Here is a 21618-nt window from a genome sequence, read left to right on the forward strand (position 1 = left end):
GAGCCCGCTTTGCGCCTCCACCGTCGCTGAAACGATCGAAAACATCATTGTAACCTTTCGACAACTTCTTTTTTACAGCTGGTGGCGACCGTCGGGGCTTCATGTTCCCGCAGGATAGGAGGCAGCCCCCCTCACCTTTTCGAAACAGAATACAGTGGAGGACGACTGACTCATCTCTCCTCATTCTAACCCCGTTAGTCAGCAGAGCAGGAAGTGAAAACGCGGTTTGCTAACGTGGGTTGTTGGAAGAAACCTTCCTTTAAGCCAGCAATTCTGCAAGTTGTCCATTCACTTCTGAGAAAATGAATGCTGCACGTCAAGAGTACCCTGTCAATAGTTCTTTGTGTTTGGTTGGCCTAGGGTGCAGTGACGCGAGGCAAAGATCATGTGAACCAGCTGTCTTTGAAAAGGAGTTGGTTGGTTGGTGTTTCGGGAAAGGAAATGGCGCAGTATCTGTCTCGCATATCGGCGGACACCTGAACCGCGCCCTAAGGGAAGGGGTAAAGGAGGAAGTGAAAGAAGAAAGGAAGAAAGAGGTGCCGTAGTGGAGGGCTCCGGAATAATTTCGACCACCTGGGGATCTTTAACGTGCGCTGACATCGCACAGCACACGGGCGGCTTAGCGTTTTTCCTCCATAAAAAAGAGTTGTCCGCATTTTCAGTGCACGCGCTCACGCTTCCCCGCTGAGAGGTTTACGAGCATAGTGACATCACGAGTAAAAGAATAGTGACGCCATGCGTACTCAAAGCAATATGAAAATAAATGGCAATAAAGAATGAGATATCTCGCGTTCTGCGGTGGTAACCGTGTCTCGTGATTTTTGTGCTCTACTTTGCGTTTTTTTTTAATTTTGATATGGTGGCATTGGAGACTCAATGCACGGTGCTCGACGCTTTTCGTCGCCAGAAAATCTCTGGAGAAATGGACAGTTTGTTGCATTCTATTCGTTTCTTGCCACACAAGACAAAAACACGTGGTTTTTGAAGCTTTCACCAATTATGTGGTCGCGGAAATGTCTCGCGCGTTCACAATGGTCGGTTTTATTTCGTACAGTACACAGGCCATAACAACACAGTGCACTCACGTTGCATGACAAGGAACGAAGTAAAGGATCTAAAGCCCCACCTCGATGGACACATCCTACGCGTACCGGCGGAGCGCCTACGCGCACGGGCGTACGCTGGATCGTGACTGCGCATGCGCTGCATAGATATCTGTACATGTCAGATATCCGCGCCTGACCGCGGGCGCCTGCGCGCGCATCCGAAGCGGGGTCCGGTTTACAACATTAGGAAAACCGCGGGGGCTCTCGGGGACTCTTTTCTTCATGGCTTGAAGCCCTTTCAGTTTCCTGGAACTTTCCTTCGCGGTTTAAGTGGTCCTTTCAGCTCCCCCCAGATCCCCTTTCTTCACGCTTGAAATTATTTCAGTCGGCTCGTAGGGGAACGCGCCAGCACTAAAGAGCATGGAGGTAGATGCCTTTTTTCGACGCTCGTCGCGGCGCGGGGCTGGGCGCGCAGGCGCTCTGCCGTACGCCTAGGATGTGCCCATCGAGTTGGGGCTTAAGGAAAACATTTCCAACGCGCTGCCTTTTTCAGTGAGTGAGCAGATGAGAGCCACGGCCACTCGGTGATGCGGTTCCATCGAGTGGCCGCATTGGTACCAACCGTTGCCTCCACAAGCTGGTAGAACAGCGGGCTAACGGGGTCGCATTTTTCATTGCAGCACTGAGGCTTCAATTTTGGATTTCGACGTGGCCTCTTTGTATTTCTGAAATTTACTTGACCTGAAATAAAATAATCGAAAATGTTTTACGGCCGCGAGTGAGTTTCGAACCCGAGGCGGCGAGAACGCATACGTTTTGCTGGTTACTGCTTTAAGCGTGGCCTGCATGGAGCGTTTTTCCGGGCGATTCGCCGGCGTCGGCGGCAGCGGAGCGCTTTTTTGCCGCCGTCGACTGCCACACCGCCGCAGCCGAACATTCTGCGTCATAAAATACCAGTCTCTTGCGCTGTATTTTGGATATCGTCGTCTTCATCAGCTGCATCTATGCGCAACGGAACCGAACACTGAAACAGCACTGAAAACCGAAGTGCTAGCACTCCTAGTTGCAACTGGCGTAACCACGCTAACTCGTCCGAAATTGATTTTGGTGGCACTGTCTACCTGTGCCATGCGCTGTGCTTTTAACAAGGCTGGTGGAATTCCTTAGTTTGGCGGAAGGCAGTAAAGAATGTTCTGCAGAAATTCTGATGTCTTTTTTGGGAGATTTTTGTCTGCGTGTGGAGAATCCCTTTGCCAGGACTGACACATTAGCGGTTGTAAGTTTTTTTTGTGACAGCCTGGAGGCAAGAGTGCGTCCATGACCTTTCCGGGCCGTTTTCGCAGAGGCGCCGACTATGTCGTGCAGCTCGTGCTTCGCACCATAGGGAACAGAAACATAGCGCATCCAAAAAGCAACCATGGACTGCGTTCCACGATTCGACGAAAAGTAAAAGGAGAAAAAACAAGAAAGGCAGGCAAAGGCACAGCAGGAGACCCCTCCCCACTGTCATTTTCTTCCTCCCTCTTACCACCCTGCTACCGGCTGCCCGTGTAGCTCTTGAAAAAGAATTTCTCCGTACCTATGCACCTGCTCAAATCATCCTTGGCCCTTTCCGTTACCGCCTCTTCACGTTCTTCATCCGTTTGATGCTGCGTGTTGTACGTCTTGTTCCCGTAGCCTTTTTGGGAGGAACAGTGCTGAAAATTGTGCCCTAAGGGTAGGGAGGAATTCAAGCAAGTTTTGGTTAAGACGATTCCCAATTCTTGCATATTTGTTTTAATATCAGCGACAACAGCAATGACACATCGCATTGAGCATGCGGCTCGAGGACGGTGGGTGATTAGTTTCGCAGTGTCGCCGTGTACCCACTGATTTCCAATGGGTAGAAGTTTTCTCGAAGCCTGGCGCTTGGTTTCTTTGAGTTGAAGTGCTCGGAAAATGGTCTTCCACCTAACATTGTGTTGAAGAAAACACTTCAACCCATTGCGCTTGGTGCGAGGTTGCCAGTGCGCCATTAAAACTCATCATCAGCAAAAGAAAACATTTCTAGGCAATGGATACCCAAGATTCTTCACTCGATGTATCATCTAAAACTGAAAAGGATGCAACGAAAACAACTCGATATGCTTATGCTAAGGACACGCTGGTGGCAAAAACGCGTATGCAGTTAGTACGTAAAGGGTGTCTGCGAAACCTTGGCCAGTGTTCTCAGAAAGGAAGGGATGCAAACTACACACAAGCCGGACATCATTATCGGAGGCCTCCTGTGCCACTTCAAAGACAGTCATCCCACCCCAAAAAAGGCCTAGAGGCGCCAACTCGAATGGCCCTTCCTGGGCGTACGCGCTCAGCGTCCGCGCTCTTAGCGTAAAGCCCCAACTCGATGGGCACATCCTACGCGTACGCGCAGAGCGCCGCGTCCCGACGGGCGTCGCAAGTGGTGTGCACCTCCATAGCCTGTCGCTGACTCGCGCTCGTGCGCGCACTAGCACGTTGTTGCTAGACCTCATAGATTGTAACTGGCCACAAAAGTTAGACTTCCACTTGAAATCTTTAGATTTTGAAAGCAGCAAGGCAAGTTATGTAATATATAAACTGAACTGCAGTTTTAATAGTAGCTTTTCATTCAAACTGGCACGTATTTCAGTGCTTATCGCGGAGAGATTTCCACCGCTTCTGAATGTGGTGAACGTTCTCTGCGTGATTGAAACATGAGGAATCTTAAGAACATTACAATCATGAAGTGCGCGTCATGAGCAATGTGCCTGCGTACCTTCACATGGTGTTCCCGGCATTATTTCCGCCGCCACCTCCTTCCAGGACGCTGCCGTAACGAGCTTATTTTTGTGGTGTTTGTGGCTGGCAAGCCATAGCGAGCGGCGCCTCTCAACATCAGCGATTAATTTTTCATTGCTTATTAGGTACGACATGTTTGCGCAGGGGGCTGTCGCAGCTCGTTGTCAAAAAAAAAATCAGTCGGCGCGCCACGGAGGCTCATTCCGAATATGGCGGGAACTGTGCCCTCTCGTTGGCCACAAACCAGCGAGCCACTTCCGGCGCGTGCGCCAGCGCGCCGCCAGGGCCGAAAATATCTGACATGAACAAATATCTAGCAACGCGCGCGCCTGTGCGCGCGTCTCGCTTTGCGCATGCGCAGACAGGATCCAGCGTACGCCCGTGAGCGTAGGCGCTCAGCCGGTACGCGTAGGATGCGTCCATCGAGTTGGGGCTTAAGCCGAAACCGGTCTGCGCATGCGTACTGCAGGAGACGCCAGCAAGCCTAGGTGAGGCGTCCGTGCTAGATGTCGGCATCAGCGCGCGGGTGCTCGTGTACGCGTTGGAAGGGGGGTCCGGTTTATAACAATGGAAGGATCGCCGGGCTCTCAGTGGCTCTTTTCTTCATGGCTTGAAGCTATTTCAGGTTCCCCGAACTTTTCTTCGCGGTTTAAGTTGTTCTTTCATCGCCCCCAACCCCTTCTCTCCACGGCTTGAAATTCTCTCCGTCCGCTCGACAGGGGAAGGGAGCCAGCACCAGGAACATGGAGATGCATGGCACATTTAAAAGTCGCTGGATCGTTCCGTGGAAACGGCTCCCTCTTCTGACTCCCGCGGTTTGTGCGCTTAAAAAGCCGCGCTAACTCCCCGGGAGTCACACATCCAAGAAGTAGTAGTTTGCCAACAGCTTCAGAGGCAACAACAACTGACGAGAATACAAAAAGGAAGCTAAAAATGTTGCCGGCCCAGCGATTGCTATCTAATCCCTCAAGCACTGGAACTGCAACCGGTGGAATTAAAAGCAAAGAGAGAGGATAGCGAAAAGTAGATAGGAGAGCGGCAGAAAAAAAAAACGAGGGTAGGTTAGAACTTATGCAAAAAAAAAATATATGTTCGCGCCACTCGTGCGAAAGTGCTTATGGGTATTGTTGCACATATTCGCAACACGGTAAATTCACTGCATATTCAGGGCCGCGAGCATGTAGCGTCCTGTCGCTAATGAATCGCGCTAGCGGCACATTGCACAAACGGGTTGGGTGGAGCGCCCAGTCACCGTACTGGAGAAAACCAGTAATCTTTTAAACATCGTGTTTTCCGACAATAACTTCTGTTCATTTCTTAGCAGATTTAAATTATAATCAAGAACATTTAACTAGAGTTTGACTCTTGATTGCTGCTCTCGGTAACGGCGTAGTTACTGGCTTGCCGAACTGATGGCACACTCTTCAGAATAGTTCCCAGCATGCCACTCTATGAAGTCTTCGTTAGCGGTTCATCCTTCACGTACATCTTTGACAGAATTGCCGAAACTAGCATCGATTACAGCAATGGTAAACCCCTTCTCGACGGCGAACGATCGAATCGTGAGAAGCACTTTACCAACCTAGACAAAAATGTGAACTACAACACTACCAATTGTTACATTGGACAAATAACCTACTGGCATAAAACGCAGCATCAGGTTTGCCGCCTCTTATGTGCAACACATGCAACATTCACTTCAACGCATCCTTGCTGCACTTGCACCACATCGACAAAAGATTGGAAGAGTTTTCTGCTATTGAGGCTAATAACATGAGTGTTGAAATGTAGAAGACACGATTTTACAATTTTGAATGCACAGCGCAAGAACCATATACAAGTATCGGTGAGTGAGCTCTAAGTATGAGCGTCCGGGAATTACAAATTTCACTGCTTGAACGAAAGTACCTAGAAGCTTCATTGCTTTGCACTGTTATTGCGTACGCAATTCCACTATCACCTATGCCGGTGTGGTCACTGTACGCGCTTAATGAAAAATGTACCTGTCAAGCAAAAGAGTCTTCTTATAATTTCCTCTATATACCTCATAGAAGGCACACGCTTTCTTGTAGCATTTTATGTAGCAGCCCATGGCCATAGCCTCCCTCCGATGGGGGCACTTTTGATAAAACTGCGCATTCGTACGGCAGGCTCAACCTCCCAAAGCAACCTACCAAAGCAGGGACACTGTAGCAGGGCACGGCCGGAATCGAGCCGCCTCCGCTACTCGAGCCCGGCCGCGAGCAGGGACATGTGCCTTTCCAACGCACCGAGAGAGGGCGCCACACGTTTCATGAAAAAGCTGACGATGCATGATCAATAGTGAAATAGCGCAGGAAGACTTTTACGCCATTGAAATGTAAAATACCTTATAGTTCCTTAAAGGTAGGACATTACCCTACGTGAACCTGCTAGAGCTTGTCGATATATGTTAAAATAGGGCTGTAGTTAGCGATAAAGTGAAGTCAAGTGGGGTATTTTTCACGACCTCGCCTTAGGCTCCATGCTGTCATAGAACATTGCTCATGGCAAACGCAATATGTAAGCTACATCGATGAAACTCGACTAAATGAAACATTAAGATGCATTTAACATCTAGGCGAGAGAGCTAATTTATAACTGTTATGCGCGACGAAATATCAATTTTTATTTTTCGTCGCCATTGAGTTACGCGCCGCCGCGCCGCCGGCTGTCGCGAGATGGCGCGACCGGTTTTTCGAGGCGCATGGTCCAGAATCCTGGGGATGGATCCTTTAGCCAGAGGTGGTAGTGGCTTTCCGCTTTTTTTCTGAAGGTGCTTCTGCACCGAAGTTGTCGGCACAGCAGCAAAATCTGGAAGATTAGCTCTCAGGCATCTCCCTTGAAGAAGTTCCCCAGGTGACCGGCCGTCTTCCAGCGGCGTACAGCGGTAGGCCAGCAGACCTAGCCAGAGGTCTTCCCGTGAGTGTTCACTTTTTTTCGGGATACGCTTCACAACCTGGACACCCTTCTCTGCCAGTCCATTGGATTGTGGGTAGCGAGGACTGGATGTGATGTGAGCGAAGTCGAAATTTCTTGCAAAGACTGCGAACTCGTGGCTTGCAAACTGGGGCCTATTATCGGTGCACACTTCAAGCGGTACGCCGTACCTCGCGAACGTAGCACTCAGTGCCGCGATTGCCGTCCTTGTCGTAGTATCCGCAAGTTTCTCGACTTCTGGGAAGTTGGAAAGAGCATCAAACGCCACGATGTACGAACTTCCTCCAAAAGAAAAAATATCTACGCCAACTCGATACCACGCACATCCAGGGACTTGGCGCATCAGCAATGGTTCTTGCGGTTGCTTGTATGCGAATTCGCGGCAAGTGGGGCAACTCTGGATCAAACTCGTGATGTCACTGCTGAGACCGGGCCAAAAAACAAGACGACGAGCCCTTTCTCTGCATTTCTGCAGTCCCAGATGCCCAGCATGAATTCTTGATAAAATATCACGCCGCATGCTTTTTGGTATGACCACTTTCGTGCCTTTTAACAAAATACCATCTACGACTGAAAGCTCAGATGAAAATGGCTTTAGTTCCCCTTCGATGCTCTCGCCAGTTAACAGGCAAGACATGACTGCCTGCAGGTAGTCGTCCTGAGCTGTTGCATTTACCAGCTTTTGACGTGTTGCATCCGTGACCATGTAGCCCAGAACAGCAACTGCGTGTACTTCCACGTCGTCCGTGGCGCCTGCCAAGATGAGGTGCTTTCCCGGGACATACTGCAATACAAAGTCGTACTTGAGAAGTTTTAAAAAGAACCTTTGGAGACGGGGAGGAATGTCACATATTCCTTTTGCAGGCATGGACAAGAGAGGTTTGTGGTCCGTCTCGATGAGAATCTTTTGTCCATAAACGAACTGATAAAACTTATCGCAGCCAAAAGAAATGCTGAGCGCCTCTTTTTCAATTTGTGCATAACGCTGCTCAGCTTGCGTTAGCACACGAGATGCATATGCCACGGGCCGCCATTGGCCGTTGTGACACTGCAACAGTGCTGCACCTATGCCGTCTTTTGAAGCATCACAAGTGATCTTCCATTATTTTCGGGAATCAAAAATAGCTAGCACGGGCGTCGTGCTTAGAATCTGCACGACACTTTTCCACTCCCTCATGTGGTTTTCAGTCCACTCGTACTCGAAATGCGGTTTGATAAGCGCTCTCAGTGACGCAGTTCCCTCGGACAGGCGAGGAACGTATTTACCAAAATAGTTCAGCACACCGAGCATGCGTTGAACATCGGATTTGGTCTTGGGCACGGGCGTCTGCAGCAAACTTTTAACAAGTTTCGGGTTTGGCGAGATGCCCCTGTGTGTGATGATATCACCTAGAAACTGCACTTCAGGGACGCCAAACTTGCATTTTTCTGCATTGAACGTTAGTCCAGCTTTCCCAGCAGCTTCTATGACTGCCACTAGTATTTCATCATCATCATTATTTTATTTGCCCTTAAGGGCCCCAGGGGGCATTACATAAGGGGGGGGGGCGAACAGTAATCATGTCACAAAGAACAAAATTGGAACATAAACTTAACACATGTAGATACAACTGTGAACACTTCAAAAGAAAAACAAGCAAGTAAGTGAGTAAACAAAAGAAAAAGAAAGAAAAAGGGCCTTCAACAGCAATTATTTGGGTAATAAATCAATTAGCATCTGTTTAAACTTTAGGGAATTAACTTCATTCACAACACTGTCTGGAAGGACATTCCACTCGGCTATGGCAGCTGGCAAGAACGAGGAATTGAACGCATTGGTTGAACCATGAATGCGTTGAATACTACGGCAATTATACAAACGTCGCGATGATCTTAAAGGGGGCATAATTAGGCTCTCACGCAGTTGGGGAAAATTATAATAAAGTTTATGAAATAGATAGAGTCTTGCTATCTTACGACGGGATGCCAAGGAAGGTAAACCAACAGAGGATTTGATATTAGTAACACTCGACCGAGAATCATAATTTGATATTATAAACCGAGCGGCTCGATTTTGAATGGCCTCTAACATATGTGTTAAATACTTTTGATGGGGATTCCAAATTCTCGATGCCTATCCAAGTTTAGTGCGGATGAAGTTTCGTATGCGATTAGTCTAACCTTAGGGGGAGAAAATGTGAGCGATCGTTTGATGAATCCTAGTGATTTAAGGGATGTTATGTGCTTCGACCAGTTAAGATCACTTGTTATTTCTATGCCGAGGTATCTGTAGGATTCAACTTCAGATAGCGCGGTCCTGTTTAGCGTGTAAGAAAAGTGCAGGTTAGATCGTTTACGGGACAAGTGCATAAACTTGCATTTAGTTTCGTTCAGTTTCATGAGCCAGGTCGAGCACCAACTTTGTATCAAGTTCAGGTCATCCTGCAGCAATGACTGGTTTTTCGTAGTGCTAACACAGCGGTAAAGAACGCAATCATCTGCGAACAAACGGATGGATGATGAAATGCCGACAGGAAGGTCATTGATAAAGACTAGAAACAGGAGCGGCCCAAGAACTGAGCCCTGAGGCACTCCAGAGGTGACTTTAGTGACGGTAGAAGGATGGTTGTTGATGTAGTCGAGGGTTTGACGGCATACCGTCTGGTCAGGAATCATGTTGATGCAGATTGCTGGTCACTGGCCAAAGTCAAAAGATGAAAAGACGTTTGGGGAGCACTACGGCTCCCTTGTTATTGCGAACGATTAGTTAGGAAACCGCAAATCCATGATAATATCAGCGGGTGCAGTAAAAGGGAGGAAATTTTAGCCAAGAGGCGCTGGTGAGGAACTCGGTCGAAAGCTTTCGAAAAATCGAGGTAGATAATATCTGTTTGAAACAAGGAGTCAAGGTTTAGGTGGAGGTCAGTCGTAAATTCGAAAAGTTGAGTTTCACATGAGTAGCCAGAACGGAATCCGTGTTGGTTTGGAAAGAAAAAAAGAATTTCTATCGAGGTGATTAGCTACTTGGGAGTAAATAATATGTTCAAGTAGTTTACACGCAATGCATGTTAGCGAGATGGGACGATAATTTGATGGATCAGAGCGGTTACCTGCCTTAAAGCAAGGCACGACTCGGCTAATCTTCCACGCAGACGGGATTTGGCCACAAGAAATGGATTGCGTAAAAATGATTTGCAGGCAATGACTGGATATTACTTTGGTACATTTAAGAATTTTCGCAGAATTGTTGTCGGGCCCAGGAGCACTTGATACCTTTAAATCTTCAATAAGTCTACATATTCCTTCGGCTGAGATACTAACAGGTGGCATTTCAGATACATTTAGGCTCTGTGATGTAGGAATGTTTACGGCTGGTTCGTTGGTGAAAACAGATGAGAAGTACGTATTCATTACGTCCGAGCGAAGCTCATTTGGAACATGACAACCATCTTGGTCTAATAAAGAAATATTATATGAACCGCTACGACCTGGAGTTAAAATAGCCCAAAACTTTTTTGGGTTGTTTCGAAGGATATCGAGTAGGTCATTGTTGTAAAAGTTGTGTTTAGTGCTCTTAAGCAACTTGGTATAATTTCTCAGACAGCTAAAATATTTCTCCCTTTAGACGCTAAGTTGGAGCTCTTAGCTTCTCTAAATAATCGTTTTTTCTTTTTGCACAGACTTCTTAAAGAGTTGGTAAACCACGGTTTTCCGGCATCACCACGAATGCAAACGAGGGGTACATAAGATTCAGTTAAAGAGGTGATTTTTTCTTTATACATGGACCAGTTGTCATCACTAGACCTGAAAGAAGCAGTCTGTTCGAAGTGAAGAAGAAATTTGGCTAGTTCCTCATTGATTTTAGAAAAATTGGCTTTTTTGTAGTCGCGTATGTATTTCACTGAGCGTTGTGAAGTAATGCGAACTGAAAAGTTGAACAACACTATGCTATGATCGCTAAGACCGGCGATGGATGACAAAGACTGGATTAATTCAGGTTTATATGTAAGAGCAAGATCTAGGATGTTAGTGCCACGAGTTGGTATTCTGACTGCTTGAGAGAGGTCAAACGAAAGAATAAGGTCCAAAAATTCTCTGGAATGGCTGGAAGATGCGGTTAGATTATCCCAGTCGATGTCTGGGAAATTAAAATCGCCGCTAACTATGAGATTGGCATGGGAAACTTTATTTGTCCAGCAGAATGATATTTAAGTCGTCGATGAAGGAATGATCGGAGTCAGGTGCTCGGTAACATGCGATTATTATATTAGTGCAATGAGCAAGAGAAACGTTCACGCAAATGATTTCGCTTTTACTATTGACTGCGATAGCAGAAGAGACCAGAATACTTTTAACAAGAACCATCACGCCGCCTCCCCTACGCCCTAGTCTGTCACGACGGAAACAAGTGAAGGATTGCTTATCTTGGAAAAGTTCGTCATTCAGTATATCAGGTGTGAGCCACGTTTCAGTAAAGATGGCAATATCTGTGCTGTTGTCTTGCAATATAGCTTCCACGGCTTCTTTCTTTGAAAAATAACTTCGGATATTTGTTAGTAAAACGGAAACTGATTTATCCGTTGGGGCAGGGGCTGCGCGCGTGCGATTTTGGAAACATTGGTGCGTAAAGGACCTGTGTGCCTGCGGTGAGCGCTATAAATTTAATTCAACCACAAAATCTTTAACAGCATCGTACACAAACTGTTTGTTGTTCATGATGAGCTTATCAAAACGGATTTTAAATGAGCCACCTCGTTGCTGACCATACGAAAAAAGTTTCTTCCTTGCCAAGCGAACGCGTGCAGAGCAGTCCTCACGGACAGAAAAGGAAGAATTTTTTAGCTTGGAGCTGGCAAAAAGGATGCGCCCTTTGTCTTTAAATCTCATAAAATTTACAATGATAGGGCGGTTTTTTCCTTGTTGGAAACGGCCAAGTCTGTGAACACGCTCAATATCATGGCTATCAATTGTGACATCGAGCTCGTCCGCGCAGAATGAAATAATCCGCGATTCAGACTCGGACCAAGATTCATCTTGTTGATCTGTGATTCCAAAAAACAGCAAATTGGACCGTCGGAGACGGTTCTCAGCGTCATCACAATTATCTGAAAGTAGCTTAATGTCGGATGAAAGATTAGCCATATCACGGTTGGCTGATAAACTCGGGCTACTTAACTGATTAGAGCTCGTGATTTGTTCCAGGGCGTCAACTCGCAACGAAAGGCTGGATATTGAAACCTCGACCTTCGAATGAGCAGCCCGAATCAACGCTAGTTCACTAAGCATAGTATTTTGAGAGCATTCAATGCGGGTTATAGCCAAGGCAATTGACTCGAGGGACGGGTTAGGGGCGTTATTCTCTGGGGGTCCTGGGTTCAATTCCACATCCCCGGCTAGCACAAGCATTAGGCAAACGACATAGGCGTTGATACACTGGTAACTTGAAGTGCACAAGAACTTTCGCAAACTGCAGTCAGCGTCGATGGGGCACGACACCGCAACCAAAAACGCGTTATCAGAGCGAATGCAAATTGAATTTGGTAAGTAACCAACCTGCATGAAAAAGGGCATTCGTGTGACCTGCATCGTTGCGGTGGCGTGCCTCGAGTGATCGCAGTGTGATGGCAGTATTTGTACTCCAATCAATGCGGTGGCGCTGAGCGTAGTTCCTGGTTGCCAGATGCGGAAACGGTTCGCCAGATGGGGAAAGGTTGAAACAAGCGGGTACTGCACGGCGTCGCTTTCGTTGTCTATGAAGTCAGCTTGCTGCCAAACGTCGTAATCCATGTCCAGGTTGTAACAGCTGCCTTGACAGCCCGGCAGCGTGGTAATCCATATGAGTAAGGCCTGCATGAAAAAGGGCATTCGTGTGACCTGCATCGTTGCGGTGGCGTGCCCCGAGTCATGTTCATGTTCTTGTTTGGTTGCGCCCCAGACCAAAATATCGTTGATGTACACATGTACACCTGGAAGGCCATCGAAGATTTCGCTCATCTGTTGTTGAAACACTTCAGGAGCCGACGAAATGCCGAACGGCAATCGGAGATAACGATATCTTCCAAAGGGGGTAGCAAAAGTGCATATTTTGGACGTCTTCTCGTGAAGTGGTATCTGGTGAAAACCAGAATTAGCGTCCAAACAGCTAAAATAGGCTGCGCCGGCCAATTCTCCTTCCATGTATTCACGCTTTGGAAGCTGGTAATGCTGCCTTTTTACGTGCTCGTTTAATTTTCTTGGGTCCATGCAAACCCTAAGTTTCCCATCCTTTTTCTTGAACAAGACCAAGGGGCTTACCCAGTCTGTGGTGCAATCCTCTTTCACGATGATTCCCACACGCTCCATTCTTTGCAGCTCTTCCCGAAGTGGCTGTCGCAGGGACAGTGGAACCCGCCGGGCAGGTTGGGCGACTGGCACCGCAGACGGTTGCATGACCATACTGTAGGGTCGCTTCAGGCAGCCTAACCCCTTGAAGACATGTCTGAAATTCTTAATTGCTTTGTACTCCGAAGCACTTACAGTGGCCACCGTGCGCTGAACAAGTCCTAAAGCTTCGCTTGCATCCAGTTCAAGAATGGCATGACGGTCATTCTTTACGACGAACTTCACGGTGGTGGAAGCGTTACCAATAGTTACTTCCTGTGTCGTCGTCCCGAAGTGAGTTATGACGCCTCCGGTGTAAGCTCGCAGCACCGCACTTGTAGGCTGTAACTTTTCAGTCTCGCGAAGCTTGCGGTACACAGAGAACTGTAGCAGGCATGCATGCGACCCGGTGTCTACTTTGAAAAAAATATTTCTTTCAGCAACTTTAGCTTCGACTACCCAGTCTTTGGTGCTTCCTTTGCAAGTTCCAACTTATAGAATGTCAAAGTCATCGTCACTGCTGTCTTTGCTCACTTGGCCAACTTTAGACGTTCCTTGATAGCACAACGCGAAGTGGTGCAGCTTGCGACATTCATTACACCTTTTTCCATAGGCTGGGCACTGTCTGGGCCTGTGCCGTCGATTGCACGTTTTGCAGCGGTACTCCTTACTGCACTCATCGCTACTTTTGCTTCGCGATGGTGGTGCGTGCCTTGCAACAGCATCGACGCGGTCGTCCGCAGCTTTCCAGTCCACGTTTCGTTGAGCCAGACATTCTGCCACCTTGCACAGTTCTTCAGCTTTCTGCAATGTTAAAGACTTTTCACGAAGCATTTTCTCGCGTAGCTTTGAGTCGTTCGTGCTAAAGACGATATGATCCCTGATCATTGAATCTCGCTGTTCTCCGAAATTGCATTGCGCGGCTCGAATTTTAAGGTCACGAGCGAACTTCTCATATGGTTCTCCCTCTGCCTGCTTCCTTGAGCGAAACACATAACGTTCGTGAACTCCATTGCCCACCTCGGCACAGTAGGACTCGAACTTCCCCACGAGCGTTGCGTAGTCGTCCTTGCTTTCTGCGGTTTCGATCTTGAACGTGCCGAACACGTCGAGCGCTTCATCGCCAGCTATGCTTAGCAGGAGCGCGGCTTTTGCAGCTTCGCTTTGAGGTTGCTCCTTCGTTGTGGTTGCCTGCAGGAATAGGTCGAACTTCTGCTTGAAGCGTCTCCAATTTTCAGAGAGGTTGCAGGTCATTCGCAAGGGTGGCGGCACCTTCAGAAGTTCCATCGTTGTCGGTCGATCCCACTTATCACACCATGTAACGTGATGAGTATCGAACTAAGGAACGGAGGCAACTACATGGTGGCAGGAACAAGAAGCACCCGTAGGGTTTATTGGTACGCCTTTATATAGATGATGGGGCGGGGCACCAGCACGACATGATAAGGCAGTCAGTGCGCTGTAACGATAAGGCAGAGAGTGCACGCCTGATACAGAGTTAGGAACAGAATACTCGCCATGTGGAAGGGTGCCATTTGTTGTAAACGCCACAAATCAATTTTTTAACAGTTAGCGAGCACTTGTGATAAAATGTCATGTTAATGAAAAGAATGCAGTTTTCAGTGAACATGCGTGCTGCATTTGTGCGTTACGGTTTGTGCACTCGTTCTGAGCAACGCTACTGTGCGTTCTATGCGACACCGGTTGCAACGCTCGCGTTTTATGTCGCGTTGCTGTTGTAGTTGCGTGTGATCTCGTCCTCCTCGCCAGTCTCTATAAAAAGGCCGTGAAAGTAACACTTGGGCGGGGGCCCTACGTGGCTGTGGTATACGAGCTCTCACCAATGTGGCGAGGACTCTGTCGTGCAGGCCCGTGCGCTTTCCTTTTCATTCTTCCTTCAGTCGCAACAACAATAGTGTTTGGGCGGCTCTACTGGTTGACCCATGCATCATTTATGTGTGTGCGTGCCTGCTGTCTCAGCCGGCTGTAAATGGAGCCGTTTATCAAAGCCAACGTACTTCTTCTTTGTGGATGCAACAAACTGGCGACGAAGACGAAATCCAACAAGAACTGAGGATAGCATCCGCAGTCGGCAAGATACCGGGTTCGATCCCGACAACGCTAGCTTAGACGTCTTTCTACAGCATGGCTAATGATGTCACCGACGGCAAGAAGTTGCATCTGTCCTCATTGCCACAGGAGAAAAAAGATGCTGCCACAGTCTGGAAGACTTTGTAGTAACGAGCGGTAGCTGCCGCCATCTTGGATTAATTAATGATGTCATCAATGCATTACCATTCTTGGCCGACATCTTGAATTTATAAGTGGCGTCACCAATCAATCACCAATTAGATATATCAGTGACGTCACCAAGCAATCACCAAATCGACATACTAATGACGTCACCAATCAGTCACCAATTGGGTTGCTATATTGATTTACCATGGGGACCATCATCATGAATTCCTCGGACAGAAAATTTCGCGCCGAAGGGATGCAGTAGAAGACCCCAAGAAATCGAGAAGCGTGATGAGTAAGAGCTACCGCTCTTAAAATTACAAGATTGCACTTAAGTTCGACTCCGCAGAAAATCGAAAGCCTTTCGGTTTCCTCTCTTTCGCCCTCCCTTTTTCACTTTTATGCTAATGGCGAGTACGCTCAACTATGTCGGCGCCCATGGCTATTGTGATGTCCGTTTCAGAGATGGGAAAACTATGTCGAAGTTCATGGCTATGGTGACGTCCGAACGACCTTCGTGGGAGTTGAACCCACGACCTATGCGGGACTCGTATCCAGGACCTCCACGGGACTCAAACCCACGAACTTTTTTGCTACGGTTATCACCCTAAATACAATCATCACCACTCTCATTAACACTATCATCTTCATCGTTATCACCAGCTACCACTATCGCTATCATCATCATCATCGTCACTATCACTATCTCTAGTACTATCACGAACTGTTTCTGGCACTACTCTGTCAGTAGTTATCATTATCACTATTACTACCATCATTATCTTTAGCACTCTCACTACCAGCAGCTATGAATATCACTACCATCACAACCTCTATCTGTAGCACTAACTGCCACCATCAGTAGCTATCTTTATCATTATATATCACTGTCACTATATATTTACTATCACTACTATCGTTACCTATATGTTGCTTGTCAACTCTCGCTTAATCAACTTTTAATTTTATTTTTACTACCATACATATTATGACTGACAGTTGGCGGGACACTTGCGGACAGCCTCTGCCTACAACTTCCGTCCACGCCACTCATGAGCCAAGAAAGCATTTCGCCTTGAAAAGCGCACCATGATGCTCCAAAGCTGCCCAGCAGATCGACATATAAGGAAGTTGTACTGCACCGCCGTGATGCCGTAGCAGGGCAGCACCAATTTCGTTTTTGATGCATCGCATGATTCCTTGGTTTCTTTATCAGGGTCAAACACTGATAGCAAGGGCTGCCTGCTAAGGTTGTCGCACAGAAGCTCTCTATTCTTTTTCGACCGCAGCGGCCGCCTTGTGGTTTGAGCATCGCCTGCATGCGGGAGGTGTGGGGTTCGATCCCCAGTGCCGCCGGGTACCAACCGGTGGTACAATGGGTACAAGGTTTTTACTTCCCGGCTCTCGGCTTCTTTAGGGTGAAATGCTTGGGAAATAGGTCTTTGACCCCACCTTGAGTAATAGATGACACCTTGTGTCATGGCGCTCTTTGGCTAAAGCTGCCCTTACGCCATAAAAATTCATCGTCATCGTCACCATTATTTTTCGTGGTTTGCTGAAGATTCGAAAACGGTGTCTTTTTTTAGCAAGCTTCTGAGAATGGTAGTCCTTTCCGCGGGCGTTGGCAGAAATTTTCCGAAATAGTTCACGACACCCAGCATGCGTGAACAGCTAGTTTATTATCACTTGCTGGGGGCATGTGCAGCATGCACTAGACCAGGGACAAGCTTAGACGAATTCCTTCTTCGTGTATCACGCCACCGAGGAATTCAATTTGTTAAACGCCAAATGCGCTCTTTTCTGGATTGAACGTTAGCCCCGCACGTAATGGTGGCAGTGGTTATTGAAGAGGCTATTGAAGTCTTTGACACCTTCAGGCTTGCAGAAGGCGAGAAGAGCGACGACTATGCCAAGGTGGTGAAAAACTTTTATGAGATTTGCATTGCACACACCAATGAGGTGCACGAGCGCTACGTATTCAGGAGAACTCAAGCTGCTGGCGAACCAGTGGAGCATCTGTATCGCTACCAGCGCTGCATGAAGCGCGCGCAGTGTGTATGGCATGATACGCCCCCATGTGAAAAGGGTGTCACCCTCCTCTGCATATCTCGCATAAAACCAGTGTTGAATAAACGCTGGGCCCACTTTGGCCACCAAGTGACACATGATGTGTCGTTTGCTGACCCGCACGATAGAGTATCGGCGCTGCAGAAGCACTACACTGCGAGGCCGTCTTTGGTGAACGAAAGATTTCAAGTACACACACACAACTGAGGCATCAGTCAGCCAGTACAGCCGCCCAAACGCTGGACCGACATGGCCTGGAACAAGCATTTCATGTCCTCCTGATTGCTGACCTGCATTCCGAGGCATTACGATGCTGGTTGCTCGCCATGAGCGACAGCGCGATCACGTGGGAGCGCGTCTGCAGCATCTCTACTGCCACGGAAATGGCAGCGAACGATAGATCAATGGATTCAGAAAGCAGCGTTCAACATTCGTCAATCAGCAGTGACGTCCTCTTGCAGAGGAAGTCATCGACTTCTAGACCGTGTTCAAAAGCAGTAGTGCACAGTTTGCACTGCCCCGACAAGCCGAAACCGAAGACGTCGACTGCAAGGACTAAATCAATGTGCCTTCTCTGCGATGGGCGGCACGCCCCTGTAAGTTCTCTGTTCATGAAGAGCCCTTGTTATAAATGTAAAAAGAAATGCCATGTCCCACAAGTGTGAAAAAGTAGAGTTGTGCATCAACTAGAGCAGGAACCGACGACAGTGCCATGCCGCGTACTTGTTAACCTGTTTACGCTGCTTGTTCACCCGCCATGTAGGCTTTTTGTTTCATGCCAGTTTCAGTGTATGCATTAGTAAGTGGTTGGAAGTAAATGTGGGTAGCACGACGACGGCCACTATGACAATTGCAATGGTGTACGGACATACTTAGAGATAACAGGCCACAATTATATGCCGCAAGTTTGAAATCTTTCCAAAACAGTGCAGGGTAAAACACACGTGCACCTTTCCGCCCCCCCGTACCACCTGCAGTTGACGGGGCGGCGGAGCGTGCTGTGCAGTCAATGAAGACTGCACTGTTCAACCAGTTGCTGGATGATAGAAAAAATGGTAGTAGAAGAACCTTTCAGCACAGAACAGACAACTTTTTATTGTGTTATCTATCCACACACACCTTCACCGCGACAACGCCGACCAAATTGTTTTGAGAACAAAGATGCGGACACAATTGTCCTTGTAGAGGCCACAGCTGACCAGTTACATGGCAGAAAGATTATAGGACTGCACTTAAGTCTGTTTAAAAGGGGAAATGCGAAAGCCTTTCCCTTTCCTTTATTTTTCCCTTTTTGACTTTTATGTTTATGGGCAGTAGACTTAACTATGTCGACGTGCATGGATATTGTGACGTCTGTTGCCGGGACCGGCAAACTATGTCGACGTTTATGGCTATCGTGGCGTCCGAACAACCTTCGCGGGTCTCGAACCCAAGACCTTCACAGGGCTTGAACCCACAACCTTTTTTATTGATATCATCACTGCTATCATATCCAATATCATCATCATAGCTATCACCAGCTGTCAGCATCGCTATTATCATCGCTATCACAAACTTTAACTACCGCTGTCACAGGTATTATCCTCATCATCATCACTATCACTATCGATCTAGCACTATCACTATCTCTAGATCTAGTAGTAGCTATCATTATCACTATCGCTACTATCACTATCCCTATCGCTACCGCAGCTACCACTCTCTCTAGCTCTGTTACTATAAGTAGCTATCATTACTACTATCTGTCACTATTTTTGCTATTTGATTGCTAAGTATCACTACCATCATTAGAGGTACCACGCAGCTTGTGATTGTCATTTCGTGCGGGCACTTTTGCGGACAGCCTTTCCTGCAACTTCCATCCACGCCACACTTTCGGACAGCTTCTGTCTACAACTTTCGTCCACGCCACTCATCGGTCAAGTCTTTCGCCTTCAAACGCAGAACCGCGCTGTGGGTGGAAGGCAGAAAGGTCAGAGTGAAAGAAGAAAGCAGTGTCGTGTCTTTCCGAGCCTCTGGCGACTCGTTCGTCGCGGAGGCATGGGAGATGAAGAAACCAGCGAGATGAAGAAACAGCCAATTTTAGCGGCTACTACCTTGGATTCAAGAAACCGAAACTATGCCGCCATTTTCCCCCGACGTCATACAGGGGGGGGGGGGCGTAAGAGATTAGAGGGCACCACCAATTTTAATAGCCGCCATCTTGGATTCGAGAAACCGAAACTATTCCGCCATTTCGTCTCTAACGTGATACTAACATCGTTCCATATCTATCCACCATATTGGACTTTATCCCTTCTCTTACGGCGCGGTTCAGGTGTCTAACGGTATATGATACAGATACTGCGCCATTTCCTTTCCCCAAAAAACAAATATTATTATCACGGCATCATTGGCACGCCGCAGGTGGTTGTTTCTTCAATGCTGTTGTAGATGACGCTACAGGTCTCAATGTGAGATGTGCTGTTTTCTAGTTGCTGCCACAGATGGCGCTGTGATCTCAGGGTGGTAGCAGACCCCACGTAATCTCGAAATGTGATGACTAAGAGCTCACGCTCTTAAAAGATACGAACACGACGAATATTCACTAAACGTGTGCGCAGTGGGATGTTCTATGCAGGCTCAACGGATACCCTCGGTCCCGACGGAAAGGTCGAAAGTAGGTTGATATCCAAGCAGAATGTGCAAGACGACCCTCCTAGTGGTGGTGCTGGCTCATGAAGCGCAGCGGCAATACGAGTTCGAGTTCAAAACAGGAAGACTAAGCCAAATAAAATCTTTGCCAAACTTAACCATGCTCCATAGTTTCCTTTTCCCTCCTATAGTGGGGCCCGTACGGATTCCCTAAAAACCAAAACGTTTTGGAAGGTGAGGAAAAGGGTTCTCCTTGTTTCATAATGATTCAAAGCTTGCTAGGTGTCTTAAGTGTTCCGCTGTACAACTGAGAAGCTAACCTGGCAGCCTGGTTACTTTTGGCAAAGACGGTAACTAAACGTGTCCGAAACAAACAGGCCAAAGCCAAGTAGCTTAAGTTACTCGATAAAAAGGCAAAGTTACGTAGTTAAACATGCTCGGAATAAAGAATGCAAAACCAAGCAGCTATTTTTATGTCAGGTTGCCTTGTCCCGTGCTTAAAATATCCGTAAACATGTTTGTGTCAGCGCTGCCGTCGTCGTTGGGTTCATGCGCCGGAACGACCTTACCTGCTGGAAGCGCCACTAATTCCAAGCAGCTTTCGCTGAATAATGCGTTAATTCAATAAGCTTTTTTCTGATGAATTTTTCTCCTCGCACGGATTATTTATATAAGGTAGGGATTATTTCGCAGAAAAAAAATTCTTGGATTTTCCTGGTACGTCTTGTAACTTGAAACACATTTCTTCTGGAATCGCCATCGTGATAATTCCTGACCCTTGAATGTTTCGTTCGGCTGTTTTACCATTTGAAAACAACAATATTTTCTTGCTCACCAATTAGCACAGTTTTTGTTTTGATGATTTATTGTGCGCTTTTATTCCTTTGTAGCTTGTCAGTGCTCTTATTGCCCGCTGCCCTCTGTAATGATTTGCCCTGAGCATCAAATAAATAAACAAAAGAATTTAATGTCAATTAATACTAGATGAAGGGGTGGCATACATTAACTTCATGGCTAGAAATCTGCATGATGCGCTATACCTCGTTCGGCACTAGGATGAAGAGACGGAACGAGCGGAATGCAGCGCACTTACCGGGAAAACCATGTGTACGCCAGCGTTTTGCATGATTTTTGCTCGCTCCTCGAGCACTTTAGCCGGCAAAGCTTCATCACTTGAAAACGTGGACATGTTTCCTTCTCAACTTGCTGAAGCGGCGGAGCGAACGGTAGCTATCTGACTGTTCGCACGGAAGCGATATCAGCGTCTGTCAGCCTGCCTGAGCTGCGCAGCATGAATACAAATTTCTAGAAGCTTCCATGCGGTTCTTTGAACAATATGCAACGCGGAGAATTAATGAGACGGCCGCGCACCGCTGTCTGTAAAGAACCTTGGCTACTCAGAGATGAATAGGGCAAGCATAATTAATGGTTGTAATAAAAACGCACACACTCTTCTCACAGAATTATGGACGGTGCGCAAAGCCTTGCAGCAGCCGGATCAAGGATTGAGAGGGGCGAAATGCTTGCTTAAATATGAGTT

At 47.4% G+C, this 21618-nt stretch overlaps 1 protein-coding gene across 2 annotated transcripts in view; it reads right to left on the reverse strand.

Annotated features, from left to right (window-relative positions):
• The window catches only part of LOC144130119 (uncharacterized), a 344089-nt gene extending 322753 nt beyond the window's left edge, over nucleotides 1–21336 (reverse strand). Inside the window, exons 1-2 of one of the 2 annotated variants that reach the window (XM_077664132.1) lie at nucleotides 21172–21336; nucleotides 7477–7584 (exon numbers count right to left, since the gene is read on the reverse strand). In XM_077664132.1, the coding sequence (XP_077520258.1) occupies nucleotides 7477–7584; nucleotides 21172–21267 (204 nt within the window). In that variant the 5' untranslated portion in view covers nucleotides 21268–21336. The remainder of the gene's footprint in view (nucleotides 1–7476; nucleotides 7585–21171) is intronic. The other variant, XM_077664133.1, reaches the window with a different exon arrangement.
• Between the last annotated feature and the right edge of the window lie 282 nt (nucleotides 21337–21618).

This window comes from Amblyomma americanum, chromosome 4 (assembly GCF_052857255.1).
Source record: "Amblyomma americanum isolate KBUSLIRL-KWMA chromosome 4, ASM5285725v1, whole genome shotgun sequence".
Taxonomy (NCBI): domain Eukaryota; kingdom Metazoa; phylum Arthropoda; class Arachnida; order Ixodida; family Ixodidae; genus Amblyomma; species Amblyomma americanum.